Below are 17,608 nucleotides of genomic sequence, written 5' to 3'. Positions count from 1 at the left end.
TTGTTATAAACTCAGAATATAATAATGAAGCCTTCTTAAAGTGGAAACCTTAAACTTCAGTTTGGTAGAGTTCAACTTGAGTACAATCAATTCCTTTTTCAACATTAAAAGCAAAACTTCATTAGAAAAGTTGATTTATAATAAAGTTACTTCTCTTTCGTTGGGTTATTTTAATATATAAGCATATATATTTTGAGATTATTAAAATGAGAAATATTGAAATCATCCTGTTGCAATAAAATAAGATGCATAATATATATCATCTGGAATTGCATCTGGTATCCTAGTAGTATTTCATAAAAATTATTTTATTCAAATTTTACTTTTATATTTATAAATATATTTTACTCTGTTGAGCACCATAGTTCATATCTTCATGTTTTTATAAGCTAAAGCAATGGCAGGGTGATTATTCACATGCTGGATGTCAGAATTATTTTATTTTAAAGAAAACTGAGTATGTGTGTTGGTTTGTTTTTGTTATAAACTCGGGATAGCATAAGAAACCCTTCATTAATCCCTTCTTTTCATAGTTCCTTCTTATGCAAGTGTTCATTGTATTATCATCTCCTCAAAGAGAAGGCCCCAAAGAGAACTTCCCTGCCTACTCACCTGAAAGCCATATCATATTCATAATTTACCCTCTCTTCTTACCACCTAATCTCTATTTTAAAAATAAAGTATGTATGTATGTATGTATGTATGTATGTATGTGTGTGTGTATGTGTGTATGTGTGTATGTAGTATGTGTATGTATGTATGTGTGTGTATGTATAGATGGATAGATACATACATACATACATACATATATACATACATACATAGATAAAAGATAGATAAATTAGTTATGCTTATTTATTCTCCGGGTTCATATTTTATATCCTCATGTGTATATTGACTCACAAATATACATATATAAGTAAAATGAAAACAAGGTCTTATTCTTTATTTTTTGCTTTTGTTCACTGTAAGCACAGAAATCCTGAAATACACCATAAATTTCATAAATATTTGTTAATTAAATATAGCTTAAGTAAAGGAAAAAGTTCCCAAGTAGCGGTGGATTTCCACACACACACACACACACACACACACACACACACCTTTAACATTCTTCTGATAAAATGTTTGGCAGGTAAAGGAACATAACTGTAAGTCTAACATTATCACTCAAGAGCTGAGGCAGGAGAATTGTGAATATACCATGTACTGTTAGAGATTCTGTTTCTGAATCCAACATTACAAGGTTGTTCGAAAAGGAAAGTTCTAAAAACTATTTATTTGTACAAAGCTATGTACTTGATTAAGGTTACCAATGTGTATATATTCACCTTCCCTCTGATGACTTTCCCAAGGTTGTGAAACACAGCAGATGTTATGGGTTTGGACAGGCAAAGCCAGGAACTGGCTCAAGCACAATGATGTTAATGTACAAGGTTTTTCCACATTGACATCATACTGGCTCCTGGACAGGTGGATAATTTTTCTATGGGGCTTGAATATCTTTACAAGATATTTCTGGTCCTGTTAATCTAGAATATATGCATTTATCAGCTGTTGGTCTTCCAAGTATATGACATAGTACATACATCTTTTGAACAAAGTCATGTGGAAGGAGCTACTGACTGGTTGACTTTAACATCAAGTGTTGTTTGTGTGATATAATATGGATGAAGTATGATAATATATATGTGCATTACACTTTCATCTCATGGAAGTCACTGGTGCTTCCATAATGACAGTCGACATAGAGATAACTCTAAGCCCTACATTTAGTCTCAATTCATTAAGCAATTCCAACAAACACAGAAGGTGTGTAGAGAGTGACTGCTATGTAAAGATGAACTTTTATCATTTTATTGTACTAGATGGTTAATCTTTAATAATCAGATCATTGTAACTGTTAGACTTTCTCTTTCATCATCACACCCCAATGACAAATTGTGCCAGATAATGAGTAAAAAACGCAAATAACATCCTCTAAATAGGAAACTTTCATATTGATGTTGAGTTCAAAGTAAACAACAGGAAAGAGGGTGTGAGGGCTTATATTAGTAAGACTTATTACTGTGAATGGACATTTAATATAAGTAACTTGTAAGAGTGAATCATTTATTTTGGTTCACAGATTCAGAAGCTTCATGGCACAGTCTTTGGCTCTGCTACTACTGCATCTATGCTAAGGCTGAACCTCATACATCTTATTATGAACAGGACAAAGAGATTCAATGGGAGACAGAATCTAGGCAAGACATTGTCACAAGGACAAAGACAGTGATGTAGTATTTCCTACAGAGTGGTCTCATAGTCTACTTTGTCCAGATCACCCCCAAATAGCATGAAGGGTTGTACACAACCCTGTGAAAGACATTTCACAGGGAGCTTGTGTGAGATATTTCATACAAACTATAATATTCCAACCCTGTTCACCAATGACTAATGCTTATGTTTTTATTCAAGGGCATCTGATGAATCCCAAAGTATAGTGATATATACAATGTTTCAAAATCTCACTACCAGTATGTCCTCTAAGACTTAAGACACTCTTTTCTCTCATAGAGCAACTACCAAAATTACTTATTTCCCATACATTAAAGTACATTGTATATCTTCTCATTGTAAGAAAATAGGGTGGAAGCTTGTGATAAAGCAAAAAAAATAAAATAAAATAAAATAAAAAGATACCTGGAACATCACACAGTAAATTTGGATCCAAGGTCAAGCATTTGGGCCTCTTGGCACATAAAGTAACCTGTGAATTCTACAAGAGCTTGGGCAGCCCATTCTTTTTGGTTACAGCCCTCTTGGCCTCTGTTTGTCTAGCTCTTCTCATTTCCTCCAGCTTTGCTCCAGTTGCCCTTAGATAAGACAACTTTATATCAAAGGTTGCAGAAGCAACTGAGCCAAGGACTGTGCCATGAAGCTTCTGAATGTGTGATCCAAAATAAATGATTCTCTTTCATAAGTTACTTATATTGGCTGTCCAGTCACAGTGATATGTCTGTATTCTTAGTAACTTGCTGGGGTCTTGACTGTGTAAGCTGTACCTTTGTAGTATCATATACTACTTTCTCTTAAGCTACCTACCATGGACTCTGGCAATTGTACATGCTGCAAGACCTCCCTTTTGAATAAAGTTCCTTGAAACTGAGTAAGATGTCCTAAAAAGAAGGTGCATGTAATATTGAATATTTTATAGGATTATTAACTTATTAGGACTCAAAGATGTGGAGTTGTTGGAACGTTGCAGGTTCTTGCTCTACCTTTTAATAGTCATCACTTGCCAGACTGACATTGAGTGATACCTTTTGCAATGTATTGACATAGTGTTTTACCTGGTTCCAACAACTCAGAAGATAAGGATGTCATAAGAGCATCTAAAGCTAAGGTTTCCCAGCTTAACTGTAACCCACAATTCTGCTGTTTCTAACAATGTATTTGAAAAGGGTCTTGACTTACGGGTTTTTTTGATATGTTCCAAAAAATTCAAGAAATAGTAACTATATTAGAAGATAAAATTTGGATAACTAAGTCTGTGATCTATACCATGGTTACTCATATTTGACTCTAGAATAAGCTATAAATTCTCTTATTTCCTTTGATATAAAGTTTTTATTTTAATTCTGTGCTAGTTTATTTCTTTGATTTTTTTTGTTTGTTTGTTTAGTTGGTTGGTTAATTATATTAACAGTTATGAGATCCAAATGTGGATTCTCCAAAATGACTTACTTCTAACTGGCAGACTCACTTACATCAGAGGCAGGTATTAGCCAGACTGTTGGTTTGTAAGTATCCTTGCTGCCTCCTCTGATGTGTGTTTTTTTATTTACTTATGAGTTTTTGCTCTTTTAGAGAAATTTTAATCCAGCAACATGACTGCTCTGGCAAGGGATCACATCAAAAACTATGAACTGGCCAGAATGAAGGTAAGTGACACACCTTTAATCCCTACCGCTGGAATACTCACCTTTAGTACCTCTGGATAGAATGTGGATGTGCCTTTAGTACACACCTTTAATCCCAAACAATGAGGTCTAATTGAGAAACAAAGTGACTAATCAAGAAAGATTTGACAGAATGAGTCAGAGATAGGTAATAGCCAACTCTCACAAAAACAGGCTGGAAAGAGAGTTTACTTAACACGCAGTAAGGAAGAGGAAATTCAATCCACCTCAGTTCACAGCAGTTCAGTTCTGAGCAGTTCAGTTTGATGCAGTTCAGTTGAGCGAAGTTGAGCTCAGTTTAGTTCAGAGGAGGGCAGTTGATTTCAGAGCAGTTCAATTCAGTTTATAGAATTTAGAGGAAGTATTTCCAAGCAGCAATGTAGTCAGAAGCCAAGGAAAGCTAATTTGCATCAGTCAGCTTGGAGAGGATTTTGGTCCAGAACAGCTGAGTTTAACTACCCATTCAGTGTACAGAATGAAGTAGGAGGTTTATGAGTTTCTTCAGCTGTAAGTCTTTGAAAGCTGAAATATTATATACCTATCTCTACCTATCTCTACCTATATTAAATATTTTTTATTTACATTTCAAATGTTATCCCCTTTCCTACTTTCCTGGCTCAGCCACCCCCACCGCCCAGGAAGCCATCCTCCCTTGCTCTGCTTCTATGAGGGTGTACCCCACCAACCCACCCACTCTTGCCTCCCCACCTTCAAATTCCCCTACACTGGGGCATCAAGACTTCACAGGACTAAGGGACTCTCCTCCCATTGATGCCTGACAAGGACATCCTCTGCTACATATGCGGCTGGAGCCATGAGTCCCTTCATGTGTACTCCTTGGTTAGTGGTTTAGTCTCTGAGAGCTCTGGGGGTCTGGCTGGTTGATGTTGTTGTTTTTCCTATAGGGTTGCAAACTCCTTCATCTCCTTCAGTCCTTTCTCTAACTTCTCCATTGGAGACCCAGTGCTCAGTTCACTGTGTTGGCTACGAGCACCTGCCTCTGTATTTGTCAGGCTCTGGCAGAGCCTCTCAGGAGACAGCTATCCTAAGTTAGCAGAGTGAGGCCTGAAGCCACAACCTTCAAGGTTTGGAATTACAGATTAGATTGTATGGAGGCTAGAAGCTTCCATGCCAAGGCCCAGAGGTGGATAGAAACACTCTGGGCTCATCTTAAGCTGAGTATTTCCACAGCTTTGGTAGGGCTCTTATCAAATCACTGTAGCTAAGAAAATAAAAGTGACATGACATTTACATTTACAAGTAATTTCTTGATTTGACCAATAATCTATTTGTTTATTCTGAGCTTATTTTAGACTCCTCTGTGTTAAATATATTTTGGCTTGCTTTCAAAGTATTTGGCTTAAGATGTCCATTTTATTTGTTTCCTTTGAAAGCAGTTTGGCTTATGGCTATTCAGTTCATGAGGTGTCTGGCATACAGTCTTTTTTCTCTAGTGATTCTTCCAATATTTAATTGAAAAAGAATAAAATGTTTGGAAAATGTATTTGGAAGTATACATAGCTTTATTTTGGTAAGTATGTTATTCAACTTGTACTTTAAAAAAAATATCTGAAAATCTAAATAAAGATAATGTGGCTTTATATATCCCCCAAAGAGGTGACATTTATTACCTGTTAATTTGTTTATGTTGTACACTTAACTGGACATCCTAGGCAAGAGAATAAAAATAATCTTACATATGATAGGCTTGCTTCAGTTGGAATTTAACAGCTGAAGAAAACTGACAAAATTGGCAATTTTGTATTATGTATTAGTAAGATCTCTAGAAATAGCTAAGTTCAAAGATTTTTTAAATAATTAGAAACTTAATTTAAAATTTAAATTATATGTTAGCATTAAAGATATATTCTGATAAACTTGACTGTCCTCAACCTATTAATTATCTAAAGTCTGCATCAAAGAAAATTATGTTTATAGCCTATTCTGGATTAAATCTGGCAGAAAAGATATCTCATGTTATACTAAGATTTTCCATTTGTAAAGGCCACGCTGCCCTTCAGTGTCCATACCCATACTTGAGTATATCTTGCTTTCTCCTTGAATGTCTCTCTTCTAACCCTTATTCTTAAGTGTATATTAAAGCATCTTTAATAAAATCTCCAAATTAGTTTCAAACTGGGTAAGTGTAATTCACTCTGTCAAGTACTAGTCTGGCCCTAGTCAATGTCTATAAAATATTAGGGGAACTTACCTGACTGATGATGGTTACATTATTGAACTATGCCTTCATCCCTTACATAAGCCATATAGGAAGACATAATAGATATTGGAGGTAGAAGGGGAGTGAAAGGGGGTGAGGATCAGGTGTGGGGAGAAAAGAACAAGGGACAGGAGAGGGCTGAGAGAGAAAATAGAAATTGGTGGGGGTCCATTTCTTGCATGGACCAGAAGCCTGGGATGGGGTAGACTCCCAGGAGTCTGTGAATGTGACCTTAGCTGAGACTCCTAGCAACTGGAGCTATGGAGACTGAACTATTTCCTGTAACCAGGTGGGACTTCCAGTGGAGGGACAGGGACACCAATCCTCCACAGGATACACAATGTCTTTTATTCAAAATTTATCTTGCCTCAGGATTTGTGCAGGGATAAAGACAGAGCAAAGATTGAGGGAATGGTCAACCAAAGACTGACACAACTTGAGACATATTCTATAGGAAAAACCTAACATTATTAATAATATGCTGGCATGCTTGGAGACAAAAAAAAAAAAAAAAAAAAAAAAAAAAAAAAAAAAAAAAACCAGCATAACTCTCTTCTAAGAAGCTTCAGCCGGTAGCTGATGGAAACTCATGTAGAAACCCTACCCAAACAATAGGCAGAGCTGAGGAAATCGTGCAGAAAAGTTAGTGGAAGGATTAACAGACATGGAGGGGTCAAGGACAAAAAAAATCTACAGAGTCAACTAACAGGACCCATATGGGCTTACAGAGACTGAACCATGAACAAAGAACATGCCTAGGCTGGACCTCTGTCCACTACATATTTGTAGCAAAAGTACAGCTTGATCTTCTTGTAGGTTTCCTAACAATTGAAGCTGAGGTTGTCTCTGATTCTGTTGCCTGCCTTTGGATACCATTTCCTTAGCAGAGCTGCCCTATTGGGCCCAGTGGAGAAGGATGTGCTTACTTCTGCTGCAACTTGATGCACAATGGTGGATTGATGACTATGAGGGTCTTTCCCTTATCTGATGAGACAGACATGGTTTGTCTATGCCCAATATCATCTATATTTGATTTGTACATAGAAAAATCATAAGAAATTTTACTATTTATTTTATTTTTGTCCTTGTTAGATTTTTGTAATTCTTCCACTTTTCTTCAAGTCCACATATTATGTCCTCTCCTTGATCCATCCTGCTAGTGAGACTTTCCATGGAGTTTTGTATTTGACTTATGGTTTTTTTCCTTACAAAATTTCAGGTCGGATTTTTCTTTACTATTTGTACCTATTTTTTTTCAATTCAGATTTTTTTTATCTTACATCCCTTTTCTCATTTTATTCAGTTGTTTTCATTCTTAGTCAAGTAAGTATGCTCAAGTATACTTTTCTCAGCACTATTTGTAGAGGAAGCTATCTTTGCTAAAGTGTGTGTTTGGATCAGAATTTTTAAGATAAGTAAGCTGTAGCTATGTTGTTTCAATAAAAGCCCTCAATTCTATTAAATTGTTCTACATATATAAGTTTTGTTGATGGTGCAGTGTTTTTTGCTCAGGATTACATTGCCCATTCAAGCTTGGTATGTATCTGGTCTTGTTTTATTTAATTCTGTGAAGAATATTATTTGAATTTTGATGTAAATTAAATTATCATATCCATGGAATTTCTGTCATACCCTTTAGTACAGGATTGTATCATCTTCAAAATGTAATAATTTTGCCTTTTACTTTATTATTTCTTTCCATTGAGTATATAGACAACACTAATTAGACTTAGTGAGTTATCAAAATAAAGCATAATGTTGGAAGAGAAACATGTTGTGGAAAATGGGCATGGTATCCTAAAGAAATGGGATTGGATATGATTGTATTTCATTGAATAAATGTATGAAATTTTCAAGAATAAAGAAAAGATATTTTGTTTTGAATTATTTTTGAGGTTATATTTATAACATTTCTACCTTCCATTTTCCTTAAAATGTATAGCCTATTCTTTTACTGTTAAACATTCATATATGTATATATAGATATATTCATGAATACTCCTGAATATAATCTGCCCAATTTGTAAATATTACTTGTGTGTATGTTTTTAGAGCTGGTTATTTGGCACTTGACAGTCAATTGGTATGCTTGGTGTGTTCCTTGCTGGGGAAGACAACCTCTCCCACTTCCAGTTTTCCTCTGTCACCTATAGTTCTTGCATAGGTTTGCATTTTCATAGGTGTTTTCCTATTTACTTAGGCACATCCACTGTTGTAGTACTTGTTCATCTAACATTTGTACATTTGTGATGGTAAGACTTTGTGGGTATAGCTTCTAACATTACTAGAAGAGAAAATCTCACAGTAAACTCTCAGATCCTGTGGCTATTACACTCTATTGACTCTGTCCTATGCAACATTTCTGAGACTTAAATATAGGACTGTTTTTTAGATATAGCTACTGGGACTGGGCTTCATAACTCTGTACTTTAATTGAGTGTTATTTTCTGTAGTGATCAATGTCTGTTTCAAAAAATATTTCCTTGATGAGGAATAAAGAGTATACTTCTCTGTGGGCATAAGTAGAAAAACTATTTTTAAACTGAATATGCCAGAAGAAACACTCTATAGCAACATAATGGGATACAAGCTCAGGTTTTAGAGGAATAGTTCAGGTATCATCTCTACGTTTCCCCCTAACCAGCTATGAAAAAAATCACTTCCTTTCAGAGATATAGATTGGTCATATCTGAAAATGAGTTAACAGTATGACTTATCTCCCTCTTTCATGAGACAGAAACAAGTAATAGAAAATGTCATGGCAACCAGAAAGCTCATGTCAGAGCATGTCAGCTTATAGTATGACTAACATGCTCAATGCTTACAAATTAGATATCGAACATGCTTTTAAAAAACATATTTCCACTTGTAAAGCTCATTTGACCTGTATGAAAAGCAGAATGATAGAATAAATACAGGCTCATAAAAGATGATAATCTACAGTGCTAAATATACACATGGAAATTAGTCACTATTACCAACTTTTAAATACAATGATTTCACAATGCCAAGTATTGAATTGGGATTAGGAAAATGTTTTACAGGAAAACAAAAAAAAAATTTTTTTTGAATACTAGAATGAGTAGTATTGGGTGTAGCACAGAGATTCAAATGGAAAGTAAATGGTTTGTTCACCGAATCTATCATACTCATCTCAATCTAGTGTATGAGACAATACAGCAACTGATACACCTTGGGCAGCAACACTGGGTTTATGTGCTGAGGTCAGTGACAAAGAGTCCACAATGTATTCCAGAGCTATGCTGTTGACAGTGGAGGTTGAAAATAAAGTCAAGAGACATCCAGAGACTTCCTGACCACAATGCCAAGCAACACAAGTAGGGAAAGATGATCACAGACCTGCCTGCAGCCTCACTGCTCAGGTGGACCATAGAAATACAAAGGCCTGCCTGTCACCAAGCAGCAAAGCTCAGTAGGGCAGAGATATTGAGAGACCCACCCAATGCCATGCCAAGAGGCACGGGCTGGGAGAGATGCCCAAAAACATGCCTGCCACCATTTTGCTCTGGAAGGCCATAGACACACAGAAGACTACTTGGCATTGTGCCACACAGACTGGATGTAGATACCTAGAGGACTGTTTGCAACCACACTATGTGGCACAGACAGAGGAGGTCACCCAGATGCTCAACAGCTACATGACCTACCTACAATGGGAGACATTGTTATGTGCAAGTGTGTGGTTGACAGATGAAAGAGAAAGAGAAGCAGAATCCTTTGAACCTTGTGAAGGGAGATGGAACTGGAGAGGAGAGGGAGGAGAAAAATAGCCTGTTGTGGGTAGACAATACCGCCTCCTGAAGCCATGGTCAAGTCCTCTGATAACACTGGGGGCCATAACTGAGACCCTTGCTATGCAGCTTCTGTGACTCATATTACCAGTAAAGACCATAGGGTTGTCATGGTCTGGGTAGCCACCTGATACCACATGGATGTCTAGGGGTTGTGCTGAGTTGGTCCACCCTTCACAGGCTACTGTGCCCTTGAGAACTGGACCCACCATGGGAGTACAGACCCTGTACCTCACCTAAGCAGCACAATAGGACTGGGCCTGGTGGCTGGGGCTCAGGTGAACTTGCTTCCAGGGCAAGAACATGAGAGTACTGTTCTGCCACTCTTCTGCCATGAATTGTTCAGGCCTGGACATGTTGGCCACCTCACACTCAGCTCGGCACTATCTGCAGCAGAAAAAAAAAATGGCCATGGGGTTCTGAGAATGGGGGGGGGGGGTAGCCATGCACCTAACATGAGAAGCACAGTAGACTTGTCCCTAGTGGCGGGAGGTTGGGTGGGTGACGGGGGTCGAACCAACCCTGAGGGTGTGAGTACAGGAGAGCTGCTCTGACACTCATCTGCTGTTAGATGGTTTGGATTCAGGAGTGATGCCCTGTAGTATTATTTCAATAAATTCCGGCACAAGGTTGCTACTTGCCTCAATGGTTTATGTTCCCAAATGAACGACACAAACCCAGCCTTTACATTTTAATATGCATTAAGGAGCACAATCACTGGGCAACTACCTAACTTCCATGTTGTTAGAATCTACCTCTGACCAATAACTCTAAGTTACTATTTACAAATTTATGTGTTCCATCTTGGGTGCTCTTGACCCAGTTGAGCAGCCTTTTGGGTTATGTGTTCTTTCCCCCATTACTTGTAGGCTTTGCGTCTCCCTCCTGCAAGTTATTGCCCTTCTATGGTGGCCTCCATGTCCCACTACTTCCTCTTCCTCATGACACCAAGCTCAGGAACCTTAAAACTTGCCTATGTCTCTCCTCCCCAGCTATTAGCTATTGACATCTTTATTTACCAATCAGAATTAAATGGAGGCAGGTTCCTAGATGCTATGTACAGACCCTCTAAACAAACAGTTTGGGAGACCCAATTAACATTAGAATATAAGTAACTATAATGCTCTCTCCTCCTTTAAGCATGTTGTCACCTGAGAAGTCAGTAGAGATGACCCCAGCCAAGGTCATGAGAGTGGATGAGTTGGCCTTGCCCCTTGCCAGCTGAAGCACTTGGGAGAGTGGGCCCTGCTCTTAGCCTTGGCAGCACAGTTGCACTAGCCCTATTGGAGGGTGTAGAACTGAGCTAGCCAGGTGGGCATTAACCTAGAAGAGCTGGCCCTGTCACCAATCTGATCCTGACCCAAGGTAGAGTAAGTGAGGTGGTAAAGTCCTGGTCCTTTTCTACCTGTTTTAGTCAGGAGAGCTATCCCTGAGGACATGAGAGCAGGGAAGCTGGTTCTGTCCCTCTGTGGTGGGAGAGCGAGCCCTGTACCTCACCTTGGCAATGCAGTGGAGCTGTTCCTGATGGAGAAGGCCAGGGTGAGTAAGCTCCAAGGTTGTAAAAACTGGAGAGTGGGCCCAGCCCCTTTCTGACTGCAGCACTTGGGAGAGTAGGTCCTACATCTAACTGGGCCACACAGTGTAGTTGACTCTAGAGGCATGGGTGTGGATGACCAAACCCTGAAGTCCTGAGAACAAGAGTGCTGAATCTTGCAGAGGTGGGGATTGGGGAGCCATAGAGTAACTTCACAGCAGCAGTGTTAAAGAGTTCCGCTGGTTGTGTAAATAAGGGAAAGCAATCAGGCTGACCTTCTCAGCTACCACTCAGGCCCAAATCGAGGCTACCTCAAATCTACAGCATTTGTGAACTGTTGAAGTTCATGAAAGGACCTGTTCTGATGATCCAAAGCTGCAGGATTTCCACAAAACAGGGTAACAACGAGATAAACAGGAAAGTCCCAGTGAAAAACAAATATTAATGGTGTCACAGAATAAAGAGACCTTAAACAAGACCAATGACTCATTGCATTGAACATTTCCAAGTAAACGTGTGGACAGGGATATATTTTGGGATACACTATGACATATGACAGCTTATGTTTTAAGATGTTTTATGTTTTGTTTTATTTATTTTGTTTGGTCATTGGTTAGTGTATACATTATTTTGGGGTAGGTGGAAACAGAAGAGTGCAGATATAAGGAGATAGCAGATGACTGGGATTTGAGTGGATATTGTTAAACAAAAACATTTTTAAAAGGAAAAATAACAAAACAGCAACATCCTAACTTTACTTCAGGAAATTTGATTGCTATCGAACTAACCATAATGATATCCTTACAACCTGTCTGCTGGCTATGAGCAACCCTGTGTTCGATATGGCCCAGTTGGGTGAGAAGTCCTGGTAAGGCAAGGTTCAAGGTTCTGAAACACAGTGCCAGGTAAAATATAAATTTGGTGTTCAAGCCAAGAAAATAATGGCAGGAGGAGCTAGATGTTTAACTTATCTATCTGGGACTTCTGGCATGCTTAGCCTTTTAGATGCCACCTGTAGCAAATCTCACACTTCACACGGGTTTCCATACCTTTTTGGAGCCTTAAGACCATATGCCAATTTTAGATAGTTTCTTTGGAAAAAAAAAAAAAAAAGAAAGAATAGGTCCGGTCATAGTATCTGCCTTATTAATTCCTTTTTCATCCTTCATTGCAAAAACTCTTTTTAAAAGGAAATGGGGCTCCACACATAAATGATGTAGTGTATGACTGTTGGGTGAAAAGTCTTAAAAAGCTGTCAGAAATTTTACAAATAGAACAGTACTCCACTGAGGCATGAGCCCATGAGCCACTTCATGAGATTCAAGGAACAGAAAGAAGGGCTCTGAGAACAAATTCTGTTGTGTACCAGTCATGGGTACAGACATTACTAGCAGCCCTCACTGGGGTGTTTTACCCAGGACATTCCAGTGTCCCTTGGCATCACTGTTTTCCATAAGTGGCATGTCAAAACCAATCACTACATCCTAAACTTAGATTTTTCTTCTTTGATCAGCATCTCTAGAACATCTGTTGAACTCTGCTTGTTCGTGTGCCTCAAAAACACTAAGATCAAATTAACTAAAAAATTAAGTAGGTTCTGAAAAAGGTTTCCTCAAATTAGTTTATAACACTATGTATAATCTCACATCATTTTTTAAATATACTACCTCTTGGCAGTTTATGTCTCAATAAACTTGAGTGCTGGGACTCAATGGCTTTATTAGAACCATTCACAGATCTTTTGCAGGAATGTTGTCTCTGAATTAAGTCTGATATAATAGTCTCACTAAAAAAATATAGGATATCAGAATTCTCCTATATTTTTAATCTTGATTTCTATTTATGACAACTTGTTAATGTAGTAATAGCTCTACAGAAGGCAATTCTGTGAACAGAAAGCAGACTATGTATTGTTGAAGTCCTTCCTCAAATTTGATCTAGATTATAGATTTTAATCTCAAACTGCCTGTATCTAGAAGGTAGAGACATTTTACTCTTCCACCGTGATTATTAATAGAGCCATGAAGATCAGAAAATGGACTAAAAGGCACAAAAATGAAGTAGAAGGTCATGACAGAGAAAAGGAGAATGTGGTTTTGGTTGTATCTCTGGAACATTGAGGAAGTGTCCACTCAAACTTCATTCTTCAAACTTCAAAACACTTTACCTATACAAGCCTTGTTAGAGAGTCAATAAAAAAAACTGACAATACAAATCATATCTATTTCTTCCTTTGACATTTTACTAAACACTTTAATTTTTATTACTTCAACCTATAGATATGAACTTTCTACATGATGAATCAGTCTTTAGTTAATCATCATCATCTCATACCAACACCAGTTTCCCAGGATGTTCAAAGATATCTAAAGAATGTGGCCATTCTCTAACACAAAGCCTCTTCATATCAGCCTAAGAAAGGCTATGATGCATAGACCACGTCTATGTTTCCACTGTTTTGCAAAACCTATTTTCAAGAATCAATTTCTTTCCTTTTCTACACCAGGAGAAAGTTTCCTTATCATGTGTACCTCATCCACCTACAGGATAGACAAACAGAACAGAGATAATACAAGGCACTTGGAAGGAGAAAACCACAGGTGTGCTTGTGTAGAAGAAGAGGGGGCCCTCCTGCTTACACCTCCTTCTCCTTGAATTGGGGTATAAAGGCAGGCTTTCCCCCAGTGCTTACTACCTTCTGCCACAATGAGTGCACTCCTGTTCCTGGCCCTTGTGGGAGCTGCTGGTGAGTTCTATGTCTTAACCCAGGTCTTGCTCTTCCTTCTATAAACCATGAACCCCACCAAATTGAGTCTTCACCCCATCTATACTCGATCGTCCTCTTTCTTCGGCCAGTAGCAGCTCTGATTCCAATCTTTCAAGTTTCTCCGTAAGTCTAAAGTTTATTACCCCTTCCACTCTCATTTTATTTAGTGATAAGAGAATATAATAAAAGGAAGACATGTGGAGGGTACAGAAAATTAACCTGTATGGGCTCTACAGCTTAGAGATACTAGGCCCTGGTTGCATTTACAGAGGAAAGGCCTAAGTTAAAAATGAAAAACTCATTAAACTACAGACTTTTTGTCTCAAAATTCTTAAGTTATATGCTTGGGGCAATGACTCATAGTAGGAAGGACATTTTGGAGCATTTTATTTTCTAAAAATACCCCCAAAGACTTTAACATGTATAAACATAAAATCAAATTAAAAAATCAAAAATCCTTAACAATAATATTACATCCCTCTGTCCTTTAGAAGGACTGCTCTCCATTTTCCTTAAAATACAGACTTAAACTGTAAAAATCCATGGGTATATAAAGCTCTACATACCCAGGATATTATCCAAGACACTCCCAACAATGGTAAGCTCTTTAAAATCTGATAACCAAAAGAGTTCAAAGAATGAAGAGCCTGAAATCAAAACAGGTAGAGGATAAGATAACAATGTTTGCACCCTATTTCTGCATGCTGAGAGCATTGATGGCTATGTCACTGGTAACCCATCAGAGTGCAGTCACCTATAGGGTATCTTTCTATTGTCCTATAGTGCTGTGTAGTGCAATACAGTGTTGGACAACATGTCCTATGCCTACTATGGATACAGTGTTACCTTTTTACCTTCTCTTCTTGCATTTATTAAGAACCTCTGGTTAGCTGAAAGCTGAGGGCTTCACCTTCCAAGACCTTGATAAATTGTCTTCTCAGTAGTCTTCTTGTTTTTACTCAAGTTGCTTTCCCTGTGGATGATGATGACAAGATCGTTGGAGGATACACCTGCCAAGAAAATTCTGTCCCATACCAGGTGTCCCTGAACTCTGGCTACCACTTCTGTGGAGGTTCCCTCATCAATGACCAGTGGGTGGTGTCTGCAGCTCACTGCTACAAGTCGTAAGTGATGGGACCTGACCGTATAGAACACACACTTGACCTTCCTAAAGGGAAAGTATAATATCAGGCAAGAAATGACCTGATACAGTGAAGGGAAACAGTCAGAGGAAATAAATTACTTATTTCATAAGGTTGGAGAGAGTAATAGTACAGAAAAGAAACCCAACCAAACCCATAAAATCATCCAAAATACCTCAAGCATATAGTTAAAGCAAGCAAGGAAAGATGATTGTAAGATACAAAGAATCAAACATAAAGTAACACCAAGACTTTCACAAATAGAAATCCTGGATCATATATCATGGTGATAAACTCAGAGATTTCAGTGAGTGTGGAAAATCTGTAAACATTTAAAAAGTCTGTGTGTTTCTGCTAATTCCACTATAAAGAGGGAACTTAGAACCAGTTTGTATACAGGATGGTGTCAGACCTGAACGTGTATCAGAATCAGCCAGATTATAATTTGGAGAGTGTAGGGGAAAATCACACAGAATAAATTTATGGCAAGTTACAAGATGCCACAGTTGCATGGATAAAGCTATTCATACTACACACTGGTATAGACTGATGAAAGTAACAGTTTTTGAGAAAAGACAAATTAGTATGGTTTATATGTTGCAAAGCCACAGAAGAAGAATGATGATACAAGGAGCTATTTGGTTCACAAAGGGTGGAGGGACAGGGGGTTGATGAGCAGTCTACAACTGCAGTCCTTCACCTCAATCACACTACCAATATTTGAAGAAGAAAGGAGCCAAGTCTAACTATGTTACTTGGCCTACACACCTGTGTCACTTTGTGATATTAAACCCGGCTCCTCCCCATTCCAAGCTGATTCAGCAAAAAGTGTTTAACAACTCTCAACTATTTGCAGTAATGGAGATGAAGAATATAACAGGTTTCTCTTCCCAACAGCCGCATCCAAGTGAGACTGGGAGAGCACAACATCAATGTCCTGGAGGGCAATGAGCAGTTTGTCAATGCTGCCAAGATCATCAGGCATCCCAACTTTAATAGCAGGACCCTGAACAATGACATCATGCTGATCAAGCTCTCTTCCCCTGTGACCCTCAATGCCAGAGTGGCCACTGTGGCTCTGCCCAGCTCATGTGCACCTGCTGGCACCCAGTGTCTCATCTCTGGCTGGGGCAATACCTTGAGCTTTGGTGGTGAGTAGGACACTTCATCTATTTCCTCTGAAACTTTCCAAAAGCAAGCAAGGTTTTACATTGAAACCATTGGCTTCTAAGATGCAAAACCATTGCAAGTACCCAATAACACCAAGTTCAGTAGTGGGTATGAGAGATATTTGCACACAACGTGATCTGGTTTCCAGCACATAAACAGAGCAGATAAAGATTGTTTTATTATTACTTCCAGGAAGGATATCAATAATGACTATTCTGGGATGTTAGTTTCTTGCTGGGCCTTAATACCTTGAAGCAGGTTCCATAGCTTTGTCTCCACTGGAATGTTGATGACTCTCCTGGTCTGAATCATGTTATTTTCTTATCCTTTCCTCAAAGTGAACAACCCAGACCTGCTCCAGTGCCTGGACGCCCCAGTGCTGCCTCAGGCTGACTGTGAGGCCGCCTATCCTGGAAAGATCACCAATAACATGATCTGTGTTGGCTTCCTGGAGGGAGGCAAAGATTCCTGCCAGGTAATCAGCTTCATTCTCACAAAAATACTGTGTTTTCTTTAGGAGAGAGGTTAGAATGCCCAAGTGTATGAGGCAGGAAGTTTCCTCTAGTGGTTCCATGGAAAAATGAGGAGGGCTCTTGTGGAGGTTATTTCAACATGTCAGCAAGAATAGAGGATGGGCTAACCAGGAAGGCAAAGCATGGCTAGAATGGCATCTTCAGGTTAGAGTAAGGTTGTCTTTTTTCTTTATGCCTCTTCCTTTAATATTGCATTTCTCCCTCCCAGGGTGATTCTGGTGGCCCTGTGGTCTGCAATGGACAGCTCCAGGGCATTGTCTCCTGGGGCTATGGCTGTGCCCTGAAGGACAACCCCGGTGTGTACACCAAAGTCTGCAACTATGTGGACTGGATTCAGAACACCATTGCTGCAAACTAAGCATCCTTAATCCCTTTGAAGTCATTATGCCAATAAAGTGATGTTTTTTTCTTTACTTTCTGTGTCTCTGATCTTTTTATTTGTGGAAATACACTCCTATTTGAAATCATTTCTCCTTAAGATTGAA

At 38.6% G+C, this 17,608-nt stretch overlaps 1 protein-coding gene and 1 gene segment (V, D, J or C); both read left to right on the top strand.

Moving 5' to 3' along the window:
• LOC117721013 (T-cell receptor beta-1 chain C region-like) overlaps positions 1-17,608 on the top strand; it is a 381,561-nt gene that overhangs the window by 221,527 nt on the left and 142,426 nt on the right.
• On the top strand, positions 14,218-17,524 carry LOC117721014 (trypsin-4). The gene is made up of 5 exons (XM_034519695.2): positions 14,218-14,257; positions 15,243-15,402; positions 16,318-16,571; positions 16,929-17,065; positions 17,332-17,524. The coding sequence occupies exons 1-5, from the start codon at positions 14,218-14,220 to the stop codon at positions 17,479-17,481; spliced, it is 741 nt and encodes a 246-aa protein (XP_034375586.1). The 3' UTR covers positions 17,482-17,524.

This window comes from Arvicanthis niloticus, chromosome 15 (genome assembly GCF_011762505.2).
Source record: "Arvicanthis niloticus isolate mArvNil1 chromosome 15, mArvNil1.pat.X, whole genome shotgun sequence".
NCBI classification, from domain to species: Eukaryota; Metazoa; Chordata; class Mammalia; order Rodentia; family Muridae; genus Arvicanthis; species Arvicanthis niloticus.
This window is presented reverse-complemented; position numbering and strand designations above follow the sequence as displayed.